Source organism: Copadichromis virginalis, linkage group LG23, assembly GCF_057382275.1.
Source record: "Copadichromis virginalis isolate Kocher_CV1m ecotype Utaka linkage group LG23, C_Virginalis_male_GT1.1, whole genome shotgun sequence".
Taxonomy (NCBI): Eukaryota; Metazoa; Chordata; class Actinopteri; order Cichliformes; family Cichlidae; genus Copadichromis; species Copadichromis virginalis.
The window spans coordinates 2377254-2392592 of record NC_140639.1 but is presented as its reverse complement, the minus strand read 5'-3'; the positions used below and the strand labels follow the sequence as shown (position 1 = coordinate 2392592).

The following is a 15339-nucleotide window of genomic DNA, read 5'->3' as shown; positions in this document are numbered from 1 at the left end:
GGTGTTACATCTCATAATACCAACCAGATCTCATAACATTTATCTGCTTTCCAATAAAGTTGCAAACCTAGAGTGATAGCCTAGAAGTCTGGAAGTGCTGATGTGCACTGGAAGTGTTGAACGGGTGGAAGGAAAAAGGGAAACAGAGAGAGACACGGTGAGAACATTTTCATTAATTTATCTTTGCACGGGCTAAAATGATAATTTAGAGAGGGAACTATCTGCAGCTCACTTCATCATGATGAATATTAATACAATAAAACCTTAGAGGCTATTTCAGCCAGATCGAGCATGTTTCCGCCCTGAGTCACAACTGGTAGTTCAAATTCAACCCACAGCATGCGAGAGTGGAATAAATGCAGCTGCTGTTGTTCACGTTTATAAAAGTTCCTTCATCTGTTTTTTGCCCCAAATATCTGTTCGGTAAAGATGGAATTCATCTGAAACATCATCACGTGAAACTTACACGCAGATGCATTCATTTACATTTACATGACTGGAGCCCAGCACACTCAGAAGATACAAGCACATCAGAACAGCCTGTATGTTGAGTGTCCTCACAAGAGTATGTGACAGTGGCGTCAGCCGATCAACAGGCTTGAGGCGGGAACAAAACTCATCTCTCCACGCCGCCCCTCTCCCGTGCCCTCCTCTCCTCCATCTTTCTCCTCAAACTTCACGTCCTTCCTCTCTCCAACAGCGAGCGGAGTATCATGAGAAGCCCGACCTCATCAATAATTGAACAGCCAGAATCATGTAGAATTCTCTAAGAACCGTGTCTGCCACCCTTTGTACTTCTATCCTGTGACTTGATTAATATTTCATTTGTGTGTGTGTGTGTGTGTGTGTGTGTGTGTGTGTGTGTGTGTGTGTGTGTGTGTGTGTGTGTGTGTGTGAGCGAGAGACAGGTGTCGAGGTTGATCTGCTGTCTCATCAAGCTCTTCCTTTGAACCATGAGCATTTCCCTCTCTGCTCTGACAATGAGGCGCTCGTGTCTCCCGAGGATTTTAATGCAACACCTTCCCCCCCCCACAGAACAGGCTGAGCATCCCCAGAGTCTTTAACTCCCATTCAATTAATGTACTGTAAGTACACTGAGTGAGATGCTTTTCAACAGCTTAGTCAGCTTCCAGTACAGTGCTCTGGTCATAGCACACTGAAGTTTAGTGTGTGGAAATTCATGGTTGGTCATGTTTACATTCACAGAGCAAAACTGACTGGCCTTGAGGTCCACACATGTGTACTTTCTCCTCATTAAATATTTACAAATCTGTTGCTTTAAGTATTTCAAATTCAGGCTTATTCACATTCATGTTTAGCTTCCCTGCCTGTGCTGGCAGAGCGCAGCCTCTTACTGCGTTATCACAACCTGTTGATCAGACAAGTTGTTTGTGTGCTGAATTTCAGACACTTGAGGACCAGCTCTGCTACAGCAGACCAAAACTTGAGAGAGGGAGGACCTCTTTAGCCAAAATGTTTACATTCATTAGATATTTTTTCTGGTGGGTTTCATAACAACAGATATAGTTAAATGTTTTGTGGTTTCTTGCAGAGTTTTGATTGCACTAAAGCAGCGGTCTCCAACCTTTTTTGCGCCACGGACCGGTTTATGCCCGACAATATTTTCACGGACCGGCCTTTAAGGTGTCGCGGATAAATACAACAAAATAAAACCAGTACCCGTACCGAAAAAAATAAGATTCATAACACACGTGAAAAGACCCAGGAAAACCGAGTTAACGATAAAAACGATAACAAAATAACGCTGAAAACCTGAGCCTCAACTCTCACGGCCCGGTACCAAACGACTCACGGACCAGTACCGGTCCGAGGCCCGGGGGTTGGGGACCGCTGCACTAAAACACCTTTCTGAAAGCTTTAGAGTTGATAAAGCACCACAAGCATATAAATGTATATATATATACACACATATATTTAGCCTCAACTGTGGGGGAGACTTAAATCATCATTTATTAAATGAAATGAAATTATTTAATTTATTTTGAAGTTAGAACTTAGCTAGCACGGCAGCCTGATGTGTCCAGCTCTGCTCTATTAGTGTCAGATTATTTATAACATAATGGTGATGAATGCTGATTGGAGCCCCCCCTGGAGTTTTTGCCTGGGAGACTATGTACAGTAGCTGCCACTGAGTGTTTGGCTCTCCACAGTTTAGCTCTGGACTCTCCACATCTGTCCCTCTGCGCGTTTCCTGGAAAATTAAATTTTGGGATATTTTTTTCTAATGTTAATTTAATCAGCTACATAAAAACAGAAGAGTACCTTTATGTGAATACTAAGCACTGCACAACTTATTCAAGCAAATAGAAACTGTTACTCTGAACGTACTAATGGAATAAAAAGCACGATGCAAATGTCCTTTACTCTGTTCTGTTTGGATAAAGGTCACTGTTGGCTGTATACACAGGTACATGTCCTATATTATGAATATGAAATATGATATGGCACACTCATCCTCACCTGGTTCTTTCCCCAGCAAGGCACCAGTAGCATTATTCATAGTATAATGTGTTTAAGTTTAGACAAAAAGAGCAAATAACAGTTGGTTTAGAAGAGGTTTACTTTCCCACCGTCCCACTTTCATTATAAGGTACACAAAAGACTTCCTGTGTGACTTTTATATGGTTCACTCATCAGCTTTAGCAACATAAATTCCACAATAAAAGAAAGATTTTCAGGTTTCAAACATTACCAATGAATAAGCAACAAGTAGGCAAAGCATTTGAAGCCAATGGTGCTAGAAATAACTGCGAGCTCCTTAAAAAAGAGGCTAAGAACACTGCGCACTGTATTTTCACACCATAAATCTCATAGAGTCGCCAGCCTTTTCAATTCAAGATGCTAATCCTGTTTCACAGATCTGTAAATGTACACACATTCACATGCACACACTGTTGGACTCACCCACTGAGAACCACAATGAAGTCCATGACGTTCCACCCATTCCTGAGGTAAGAGCCTTTATGAAACACAAAGCCCAGGGCGATGATTTTTATGCCTGCCTCAAAACAGAACATCCCTATGAAGTAGGGCTCTGTCTTCTCCTGTGAGTACAAAGCAAGAGAGAAATTATAATTTCACACTGAGCTGACAAAGAGCTGCTACAAATGAAAGTGTCGTGCGTTTTCAAACAGTCTTATATTTTGATTTGAGAGATTATGAGTTGTGACTGTGTTTGTGGATCATGTGCAGCTCACCAGTCTTTTGGACATGGGTGTTTTGTCCTCTCCGGGAAGGTGCTGCTCCAAAGCCAACACGATACAGTTGGCGATGATGGTGGCGAGGATCATGTACTCAAATGGAGTGGAAGGCTAAAGTTAAGGAGCAACTGGCTCAGATAATGTCAACAGTTTGTTTTTCATTATGCAGCATAAAGTTGTGAGATGAAATTGCATATGTAGTCCCGTCATGATGCTCCAAAAACAGAAAGATGGATTAATAATAAAAAAAACTATTGACTGGGAGTTTGGCAGTGGATGCATAGGTTACGTCTACAGTGGCTATATTTTAGTATCCTTTTTCTGGATTTATGCTAGTTTAAAGACTAATACTATCGATTCTATGCTTTTCTTACTGTCAGCAATTGCCAGTATATGCAAGCATCTTGAGTAACCCCTCATTTCTTTACATGTTGCTTTGAAAATGAGAAATAGGTGCAATGATTTTTAAAACACATTTAAACACACACTGAAATACAGTCTGTGAGCTAAAAACAGAGTTTGTGCCATTGTAACAACCTTAATATCCAATGTTTGGCATGACCACCTTTATTCTTCAACACAGCCTGAACTTTCTTGGACAAGACTTCTTGTGATTTCCTTAATTGTTCTCGAGGAATAGTTCTCCAGGTTCTATGAAGGACGTTCAGCGCTCGTCTTTGGATGTTGGCTGCCTTTTTGTTCTGTTCTCTTTTTAGATGATGAATGCTTCAGGATGGCTTCTTGAATGCCACTCCTGCACTGAGACCATTTCTGCTTAAATTTCAGCAAACGGCCCATGAATCAGCTGAAGGGCCAAATGCATCTCTCAGTTCCTGTGTCAGGTCTTTTTTTAATTTCTTAAGAACATGACTTCCAGATCCTGTTCATGTTGTTTTAGGCCTATCACTTCTTCCTTTGTCCTCCAAATGTCCAGTTTCTTAAAGGACACACCATGGCGAGATATGCCAAGTATTTGATGAAAAATGATTTTGTTGGTACAGAAAATATTTTTTACAATACAACTTTATTTGTATAGCACGTTTAAAAGACCAGCAGTACACCAAAGTGCTTTACAATAAAAACAGGAAAGTTAAGACAATAAATAAAAGACTATTAACAAAGTAGCACATATGTCATCAGGTTAAGGGCACTAATTATACAGCAATAAAAGGGAATATAAGAACAAAGTTACTAAGAACAGATATAGCTAAAAGATAAAGTACATAAATAAGAAATTGAACCAAATATAAAATAGGGACACTAACTAGATGGAAAAGCTATGTTGAATAAATGAGTTTTTAAACGGGATTTAAAAGATACAATTTTAAGATTTTTGCCCATCGACCTGTGTTACCTTTGGTATTTTTCATAGATTCAACTAAAGAAATGGGAACAAGCTGTGTTTTTGTTATAAGCTGCTATTAACAAAGTGCCTCAAGATACATTTAAAAATTGTTTCTTTGTTAAATTGTCTATTTTGTGTAAATACAACACAGATTTATCCCTTCAGTTAGGTACAGTTTTTATGCTTGAATGATTTGAAGGTCAGTTTTTCAACAAACAAAACAAAAACATTTCACTGAAAATGGTCCGGTATAAGGAATGGACTGAAAAAGTACAGATGTACAAAAAAAGTTTGGAGAACTGTTTGAACCACTTTTAAAAATTACAAGAAAGTCTTTGGAAGCAAAATATAAAGGAACGAGTGTAGCTCAAGTACAGTACTGGATACTTTCCTTTAGAATACTTGTCTATTATTAAGCTTTCTAAATGCATCACCATTACTCCACAGAAATAAAGCGTGTTGCTCTTGTGCAGTGCAGCAGCAGGTTGATGCATGTCGAGTTCTTTGGCAGGAATTTGCTGCATAAGGATCCGACTACACAGACAAGACTTTTCAGTATCAACGATTCATTGTTGGTTTTGTTCATTTCATAATATTTGCTGACAAAAATTCTTAATTATTTAAGTATTTTAATTAAGTGACACCTGAATTTCCCAGCAAACACAAATGGATGCAGTTAGGTTAATTACAGGGAATCGAACCCAACAGCAGGGTAACACGTGCTGGAAGCCCTTTAGCTTTGCTATCTGAGGTCAGCCTCAGCCGACAGGGATACACAGACATGCAGACACACAAACAAAATGCCAGAGTAGCAGAAGGCTTATCAGGTAAGACCTGGGTTGTGATCTTATAAACAGGGTCGCTCTTACTTCGAGCTTCGCTGCCTGTACTGTGAGACCTAGATTGGTTGTTGGTTCAACTCCAGCCCCTCTTTGGTTGAACTAAGCCGGCAATGTGCTTTTTATCTAAAGCTCTGCGTGGGCATTCCCCTCTATCCTAGTTATGTGCAGCAGAGGGAGGAAGAAAGGAAGGAAGGGAGCTTAAATCTGCAGAGAGGAGAGGGAGAGTTGAAGAAAGGAGGAGGCAGAGACAACAGGGAAGAATCCAACAGGAGAAAGTGACAATTTAAATGAAGGGGGCCGAGTGGTGGAGGAGAAGATGATGGTTATATAAAGAGTTAGAAGCTTCCAAAACAGGTTGACGAGGAGGAGTGAATGAGGCTAAATAAGAAACTGGACAGATCGATGTTGTGCTGGCAGCTGTAGCTAGCAGGGTTACTCTGGGACATGTGAGTGATGAGAAGTTAAATAAACAGAGCAAATGCAATCTTACTCCCACTAGCCTGCAGGGGTGCCAGCTTAAACCTAGGCTGAACCACAGATTGACCCAGAAGATTTTGGATAAACAAATCCATAAATGAGCTGGAAAACACGGCCCAAAAGAACATCTCAAGCTCTAGTCTGTATTTGTATTTTAAGTGTATCTTTTGATTCACTTCCCTGCAATAACTAGCATCACCTTAGGCTCTCTGAAAGCTCTGAGCAGCCGCCACACCCCACATTCCCTGAAACACTCGCAGCAAACTGGAGGAGGGGTGAGACAGGATGAAGAGAGAGACTGAGGGGGAGAGAGAGGGGGAGAAAATGAAGATAGAAAGAGAAAGAAGAGAGGTATCCACGGCAACAGGCTCCTCTTGCAGACAAGAGTCAATGCTATGAGACGGTTACTGGGCAGCTCAACTATCTGTGAGGCGGCATCACTGCAAACACACAAATAAATGAAAGTCTTCATAAAACTTCTTTTGTCATGATTTTACGTCAGCGTGATCTTTGTTTTCTATCCTGTGATTTTACTAGTGTGTGATGAAACAATGTTGGCCAGTGTATGTCCTATTGTAAGTACTATAAACTTTCATTTTATTATAAATATCTAATAAAAAGGACGCCTCCTGGGACCTCCTGTTGAAGGTTTTCTGGATGTGTACAACTGGAAGGAGACCCAGCTGCAGACCTGGATGCTGCAATAGGCCTAAGCTGCTGGGGGCATGACGCGAGTTTTCTTCTTCAATCACCTTTTTTCATATTGAAATATGGAAAGCACCTCCAACGAAAAGGACAAATGGAAGAAGTGGCCTTGTTAGATATTAATAATTAGGGGTCTGGGATGCGGGGCCTCCCCGCTACTGCAGATAAGGAGGTGGTCCGCTTGCCTCCACCCCAGAGAGAAGGGTTACATGTCCTGGGTCTAGGTGCGGCTTGCCCCTCTGGGGGCGGGGGTACCTGGACCTGGGATATAGAGTATGTTTGGGGAGTGCGACTGTCTGTGCAGTGTCTATTTGTGTCTGTCTACACATTGGGTGAGTGCCGAGTATTTGGTTGTGCATATGGGGTGGGAATGCACGTCTGTGTCCGCGTGTGCCTGTTCGTCTGTGTCTATATGTCAGGTTGGGTCTTAGACTCCACCTCTCTGGGTACATCTCAGGCCCTTTAAAGTACGGAGGCCTATCTCCCCTCACCACACTCCCTGCCGGTGGTTGATGCCCTCAGACGTTGGTGTGTTGGTGGTCCTTGTCGTCTGGGGCTGGGCGCTCATGTATGTACCGGCTCACTCCTGGTGGCTGATTGGCGGGGCCGGGCGCCAGTGGCCCAGCTGGGCTCCTTCCGGGGGGTGGGATGCCCTCAGGCCTCTGGGCCTGAAGCTCGGTCCTCTCTGGCACAGCTGGCTGCCGGCAGAGCCCGCGGGCACGCCACTGCAACCCCCTCTTGCCCCTGCTACGTAGCTGCGGGGTGACCTCTCCTTTGGGGCTCTACTCAGCTCTTCCCAGGAGGGTGGCACGGTTCCCCCCCTTTGGTGGTCCTCCTTGGGTCCTTATACTCTGGGGCCTGGATCTCCTCCATACCTGCTTCATACCCTGGAGGACGGGGCTGTGGCTCCCCACACTCCCTAGCAGATCGTTACATGGAGAAACCTTTGGAATGCAAGCATGCTGATCCACACAGGTGTTCACAGACGCGGACTACACCTTTCTTGGCTGCTGCCTCAAAGCACATTGTGCGCTGTCTATCTTGCGTGCTGCACAATATCGTTTATTCTTTAGTATCTACTGTTATCTACTGCTAGCTAGTTTATTGTGATGGTGCTGTTTTTTTTATTATGTTGCTCTTTGTTGTTTGCTTTCTCTTCTGTTTTTTTTCTCCATACAGGTGACCCAGGTGTTTTGTTTGTGTTTTTTTTTTCCTTTCTTCCCCCCATCTCACCGTCTCTTCTCCCCTTTGGTTTTCTTTCTCTCCCTCTCTTTCTTTCATTCTTTCTCCCTGTCCTATCCCCCAGTCATGTCTGTCCCGTTTGTAGCAACTGAAAATAAAATAAATACATAATTATAATAAAGGTCAATCAAATGGACCAATATGGCAAGGCCATGATGATCCACTTGGTAAAATAAATCTGCCTGGCATCTTTCTTGGCCTTAAGACAACAATTCTGATGGCTAAAGATCCAAACGGGACACACACACAAAAAAAAAAGATATTAATAATTAGATATTATTAATCTCTGGTTCTCACAGCGTATCCTTGTCCCGATTTCCTCCCCTCACCCTCTACAGGTCATGGCAAGATGGCGCCCCTCCCTGGTTCTACCTGAGGTTTCTTCCTGTTAAAAGGGAGCTTTTCCTTCCCACTGTCGCCCAAGAACTTGGTCCTTGGGAGTCATATGATTGTTGGGGTTTTCTCTGCTTTCTCTATATTATCGTAGGGTCTTTACCTTACAATGTAAAGCGATTTGAGGCAACCGCTGTTGTGATTTGGTGCTATACAAGTAAAATATAATTGAATTAAACCTTGAACACAATGGAGAGATGATATATCTCAACTGGTCTATGAATGCTTTGGGATCCCACAGCAGGTACTCGAAAGTGTTTCTAAGGAGGACACTACTCTGCTTATCCTGCTACCACCCAACTTCAGATATGTGGACAACAGTGAATGAATTGAATATGTCAAACCAGGTAACATTTTGAACATAACATGCTCTGGGCTTGAAAACAATTTGGTATTGCATGACCATGAGTTTACATCAACAGGGTCATTGATGTGTGAGTGAAGGCTGCTCTTTGAAAATGTAAATGTTTTAGTTTTATAGGTATTTTAACATTTCATACCTATATGTGAAACATTTACTATAGAAGGTAATTTCACCAGGGAGGTAGAGGTGGGTGGGAGACGGAAGGACGGACGGATGATAGTAAACTCTTATTAGTGTTATATTGCACAGCCGTGGTTTCTCTCTCATCTTGTTTCTACTTGTGAATAATTCTGAAAACCTTAATACTGGTTCAAATGTTGCATATATGGGGCTACATCACATCAGACTGCCCATATTGACCCCCATCCACCATGGAAACCACCTCCTATGAATGGAAGAAGGTTGCCTTGTCTGATAAATGATGCATAATTTTACCTGATGTGTGAGGAAGTGTTGGCACGAGGAAGCACTATAGGAAGAAGGCTAAGCTAGCAATGTTCTGCTTGGAAACGTTGGATCCATGTGGGATTGATTTGCATTCTCCAAGGAAGAGTGAAAAGCTGGATCTCTGGTTCACTTGTAGGGACAAATTTAACAGAAGTCCTAAACCAAACCCATTCCCCCTCCTCGGTGCTTCACTGGGTGTCAGCTGATGTGTGACGTCGATCATGATTCGTCTACCAGCTTTAGCGCAAGCTATCTTGTGAGCAATCCCAAGTCACAGTGACACTGGCACTGTGCCTCGACTCCTCAAACATGCGTGTAAAAATAGAAATGGAGACAGAGTGTGGTGCCCTGTGCAACTGAGAATACGTTCATGCCCAGATTGGATCCAAGCCGCTGTGATTATCATTACATGGAGGTGAAAATCAAAACGAATCGCAGGCATCTGAGCCGGCTTTATTAGAACTCTGTAAATTATTTGTGGCATATGTGTATAGGTCCGTGTGTTTGTGGCAGAGGCCAGTATTAAATACGTAAACACATAAGAAAGTTACTGGCGTGATCTCCATTTGGAGCTCTCTTTAAGCCTGAGAAATAATCTTTATGGAGAACTTAATTTATATTTATTAAACTTGAATTATTGTCATAAGGATGGATGTAATGGCATCATAGTCAAATCTCCGTTCAATTTCACAATGCCTCTATACTTCAGTGGCCTGCAGAGCTCGCCAGTCAATCTTGAGAATAAATGCAGACATAATTCATTCAGTTATGTTTATATGCAGTAGCTTAGCCCTCAAACTGTGAACTCGCAGCTGCAGCCCTTCCTTATATACACTATACCACTCTCTTAGGCTATAAAGACGCACATTTACTATAAATTATGATAAAGCACATTGTAGCAGGGTGAGACATATGTCATATTTGCTTTGTATACTGGTTATGTGAACAGCTAGAGACTTTCACTTTAGAAATCTTCTCTCATTCACTAAAAAAGTTTGAATATGAAAAAAATCTGACTTTTGAATTGGACAAAAAATAGACTAACCACGCAGCATGTAAGTGTAAGTAAAGGTTATTAGGATGCAGTTAGATCAGTTCATCATAAGCTGACTCCCCCTTGGTTAAATTAGCGATTGTATTTTAAATCTTAGTTAGATTTCATAGCGAAAACTACAGAATGTCTCTGATAAGGCAGGATATATGCACCGTTTTATACTTAGAAGCTCAAAGTGTGCTAACCAGCTCTCACATGATTATTTCTGTGTGCATCACTGATGAAACAAACCATTAAAACCATCAATCAATTATTTAGAAGTGTACCTTCTCAATGGGAAACTTCCCACTGTGGGGTATCCCAGTGGGGATCAGACAGGAGAAGCAGCTGCAAGTCCTCACCAGGCCTGCCACACTAAACTCTGGACCTGGGCAAATTCATCATAACTGCCTTATCAGACCAGGCCTCCGTCGGCTTCTATCGACTGCACATTGAACCACACCTTCCAAAGAGAGACTGTACTCCATATAAGAAATCACGGACGCAAATAACCATCAAAACACAATCTGATGTGCTCTAATAAGCCCACACACCATTCTCGCTCCATCCTTACACACCCAGCCACGGAAGCTTCTGGATAATTCCTTAATTGATCATCTGCTGTTAATTGAGCACTCAGAAGAAAAAAAAGAAGCTCTTACGGTGAGGTGACAGGAGCAAGTTTTGCTCCAACCACGAGGCTGACCTTTACCTGATGTACTGCAGAGACTGTGCATATATGTGTGTGCATTTGTTCACGTCTATCTCTGAGAGGACCAGTACAAGTTGCAAACCATTGCACCAAGTACATTTGTGAGGTGCTTTGCTTGGTCTATTTAAAGTTTGCAACTTTTGGAATAACAACAAAAATGATTTCTGGAAAAGATGCAGGTTTCCTGCCAATTGCATAGAGATGACTAACTCCCAGGAAGTCAGTGTTCTTGGCTAACAAGTAGTTAAGTACATGATAATGTAAAAGCATGACTTGAGTGGATTAGAAAAGAGACATATAACACATTAATTGTTGACCTTTTGAGGTGCTGATACTTGTCCTTGTACAGGACGAGGCAGTTCTCCGACTCCTTTTCTGTCTGATAGGCTACTCCACTGGTTGACAACCATTTTCTGGCAAATGCCCAGAAACAATGTTTTCATCATTAATTATTATTATAAGTATGAAAGTATCTGATCCACATTTTAGTTTAGTCAGCAAGAAAATCTCAGCAAATTCTATTATTTGTTGCCAGGTTACTCCACAGAATCAACGGCCTATTAGGCTACTCTTTAATACAAGTGCAGTCTAATCTCAAGTCTTTGGAAGAAAGGAAATAAGCATCAATATCTCCCAAAATGTAAAACCTTTCCTTTGAAACCACTTTGTTCATAGATTTCACTGCACTTTCTGCATTATCTGTGCTTTCTTGCTGTGCCTGAACCTTCATACTCAGAACAGTGATCATAACAGGCACATACGATGTTGACCAGAACACAGCATCAGTCAGCTCAGCATCACTCTCTTCAAAACAATATTAGTAAACAGTGTAATATAGTATGAGTCAGTGACTAATGACTGGTTGTAATGCACATGACACAACGATCAGACATCATTACATATAATTCCTGTAAATGTCTGTTAATCAGATACAGTAGAGCTCATTATATGTAAGTAGACACTCCCTCCACCGCGACACATTAACCTGGAGGTTATTCTGGATCATTGCTTTTTTCTTTTTGGTCACTACAGCACACGCTTTATTTTTATTTAAAGACAATTCATTCCTTGCTGCAGAACACAAAATGTGTCTCATCGGTGCAGTTATAGTATCAATATTGGTAATAACCCAGCCCCTGCAGGTTCGGAAGCTGTAATATAATAAACGCACACGCTATAATGCTTTTCCTCCCCGAGCGTTGATTGAAATCTCCTTCTATATTTAATCAACTCAATAAAGAGGCAAACCCAGAGAAAACAACAATAGACACAATACTCCACAATAGAAGCGGACTCATTCTATTTGCTGGTTTTTTTTTTAAATCAGCAGTAGGCCAGTTAGTCAGTCAGGAAGCTGTTGAATGGAGCAGAACAATAGTCAGTAAAGAGGCCACACCTGGCCAGGACACCTGGTGAGCTGTGCTGCAGAAGCACAAACATGTCACCAATGGACAGTTTGTGTGTGTGTGTGTGTGTGTGTGTGTGTGTGTGTGTGTGTGTGTGTGTGTGTGTGTGTGTGTGTGTGTGTGTGTTGTTGCCAGCAGCAACAAGCTGATAACAGTGTTTCTTTCAGAAACAGCGAGATGTAATAATCAGGTCCTGGGTAACATTTTGCTGTAAAAAGTGACCAAAAACACCAAATGAGTTACGGAAGCACCTCTGAATTGATTTTCTGTGGGTTAACTGAACAGTCAGCTTGAGTTTGAGTTGAGGCAGTGGATATGATGGAAAAAGCAGGCCGTCACGGCTTATTGTTGACAGAGAAGATTTACAGACATGAACTTTCATGTTCCTCTAATCCACTTTCCATTGACACCCACTAACACCCTCTAGAAGCTGCTTTAGCCATAATCTTTGTCAATCTGATCGAGAACTTCAGTCATTTTGTATTTTTGTTATATAGAATAGCAAAATTAAGCCTGCGAGTCTGAAAAAAGTCTGATTCTAACTTGTTTTGTATCCTGCTCTTTGCCTCTTTTTTCCTTACTGCACCCTAAGAACCAGGTGAGCCTGTTTATGTGGTGAAGACTTAATTTCTTACATATTGTCCCGTGTGTGCTGTCCATGGTGCTGAAATTTACACTTGAGTCTCTGTTGCACTGAGAAACTGAGGGCAACATACTGAAGCACTTCTGCCCTCTGTGAAATTGGGCACAACTTGTGGAAATATGAGGAGAAAGTATTGAGACTGTAGAACCACAAATAAACTTAATTTGTTTTAACCAATTGGATAACAGTTTACTCACCGCTGTACTTTATTTACACGAGTCTGTGCAGATACTGGATGAGTGTGCTTTCACCGTGAAGCTGAAAAGGATATGGCCACTCAGTGATTTTCTTGGCGTACTTCCTGACCACGTTGTCCTCGCCGAAGATGAAGAGCGACCTGTTGACGGTGAAGCAGTTCTCCCTGACCGGAATAGGGTTGTACAAGGCCATGGTGCGGGCACGCTGCGCTTTGGTCTGCTTGAAAGCTGGAGATATACCACCTGTAGACACGGCAGCGCCATCGCGGTTCCGGATGCGCTCTGACCCTCCATCCCCTGAACTCAACAAGCCCGGGACGTCGTCTCCGAAACGGGCCATTCTGTTAAAAGCAAACCACACGGGAGGTGGGATGAGAAAGGGGAGAAAATGCGGTTATACTCTCCTAGAAAGCAGGGCGCGGTACCGCGCTCGGCGTGACAGCGGCGGGGTGGCGAGATCCTGATCAGTTTTAGACCATCGTCAGGGTTTTTTGTAACAACACCGCGACCGGTGCTTTTAAAGTTAGAAAAGAAAAATCACAGAATCGCTCCAGTAAGCAGCCCGGACAAAACCCCGAGTCAATTTCCCCAAATAAGTCGCTTTGCGCAAAAACACACAAGTCCCAAAAAGTAATTCAACTCGTCTTCATTTAACAATCCGCCACACCGAGAAAACTGATTCATTTTGCTCCGTTTTACATCCAAGCACTAAAATCTGAAAGAAAAGCTGCAACAGGTCACGTCTTCAGCCATCCTCAGTCCCCTGCGCGAAAAGCAGAAGAGCAGGTTGATCCATGGATTTTTAAATAAACTAGCAACAGTCCACTGACTAATTCAGAGCACATCTCCCGTCTCCTCTTCTCTGCTGACCACCTACCAGCAGAGCGACCAAGAGCGTGCGTTAAGAGCACGAAGGGAAAAGAACTTTGACATTTTCCATGCCAACAAAATAAGCTGACTGTCTCTGAGACGGGAAAGAAAAACCCGCCTCGTCTGCAGCAGGGTAGTAGGTAAAGGAAGCGTCTCCTCTTTCCCCCGCAGTGTGAGAGCAGGAGGAGTGAACTGTGTCTCCTAATGCGACAGGATCAACACTAATAACCTCTGTCCAACCTATGCAGCTCGCGAGGTGTGAATATAGTTAACAAATCGGGTGCTGACAGGAAAGAAAGACAGATAAAACACGAGTCACGGGTGGAATAAATAATGTCAGCATATAATGGAAACAGTTATTCGCCTCAATCTCCAAGAGATTATGTCTAACCACACATCAAGCATTAGGTAAACGCCTTATTCCAAAGGTAAATATTTGAAATAGCCATAAGTCATAACACACACGGATTAATGGTTTCAGTAAAAATGTGCGCAACAGCCTTTTAAAAACCCCAATGTTCACCGGATCACTTATACAGGTCGGCTGGTCAGCTTCTATCTGAACAGAGGCCACGCTGTCATATTTGTTTTGACTTTTGTTGTTCACCCTGCTCGGTTCACACCTCAGGGAGAGCAACCCGGATGCTGCTCACGCATCAGATCTGACGAGGAGTAAACACCTGTTGTTAAATACACTCAGGAGGACAGCAGCGAGCTTCTTCGGCTAATTACGGGGTTCAAAACCCACTATTGCGAGTCACGTAGTGAGGGCGAGTCACGCTGCTGTGTGAGGATGATGACACGTTTTCAGAATGAAGGAATAAAATCTTTATATAGTCGCACGAAACCTTAATGTGGAACAAGCAATAATGAGAGTCAGCTTATAAAGTTAATCCTTGTTAAAAACAAACAAACAGATAAATAAATAATGAGCAACTGCACTGGATGACATTTCCATCATCATAAAAAAGCCGGACACTTCTACTTTGCAAATCCCGCATGTATCAGTCTCACACACATCAGCGGGCTTTAAATAGGCTGCTCATTATCACACTAAATGTTAATTAATTTACAGCTGAAAATAGCCCCGAACCACTTAGACTACACTATGCACTGGATTTAGGAAATTACTGAAAAATGTATATTTGTTAACTGCTTTTTACAGCTTTAAAATAGGCACAGACAGGCAAGAATGTCAAAGTACCAAGAAGAGGATTGACATATTAGTGATTTGTAACCATAGGGACAAATGTCCAAATAAACACAGCCTCGTCTTTGACGGGTTGGTAATGAGACTCTAAACAGTCCCTGCCCAAAAATATATGAACTCATATGTATAACTTCAGCCTTAAAAGGTTTTATCTAATGGCACAATTGAGGGAGTTAATGCAAAAATAAAATCCACCGGCTTTCATCAGATAATTTTTCTAACTGACAGAGAG

General features: G+C 42.2%; 1 protein-coding gene across 6 annotated transcripts in view; it reads right to left on the bottom strand.

Moving 5' to 3' along the window:
* Positions 1 to 15339, bottom strand: part of cacna1ea (calcium channel, voltage-dependent, R type, alpha 1E subunit a) — a 117485-nt gene that overhangs the window by 54819 nt on the left and 47327 nt on the right. For 5 of the 6 annotated variants that reach the window (XM_085448722.1, XM_085448721.1, XM_085448724.1 and 2 more), the window contains exons 1-2: positions 3219 to 3331; positions 2926 to 3065 (exon numbers count right to left, since the gene is read on the bottom strand). In XM_085448722.1, the coding sequence (XP_085304848.1) occupies positions 2926 to 3065; positions 3219 to 3311 (233 nt within the window). In that variant the 5' untranslated portion in view covers positions 3312 to 3331. Of the gene's footprint in view, positions 1 to 2925; positions 3066 to 3218; positions 3332 to 13101; positions 13369 to 15339 lie in introns of those variants that run through there. The other variant, XM_085448725.1, reaches the window with a different exon arrangement.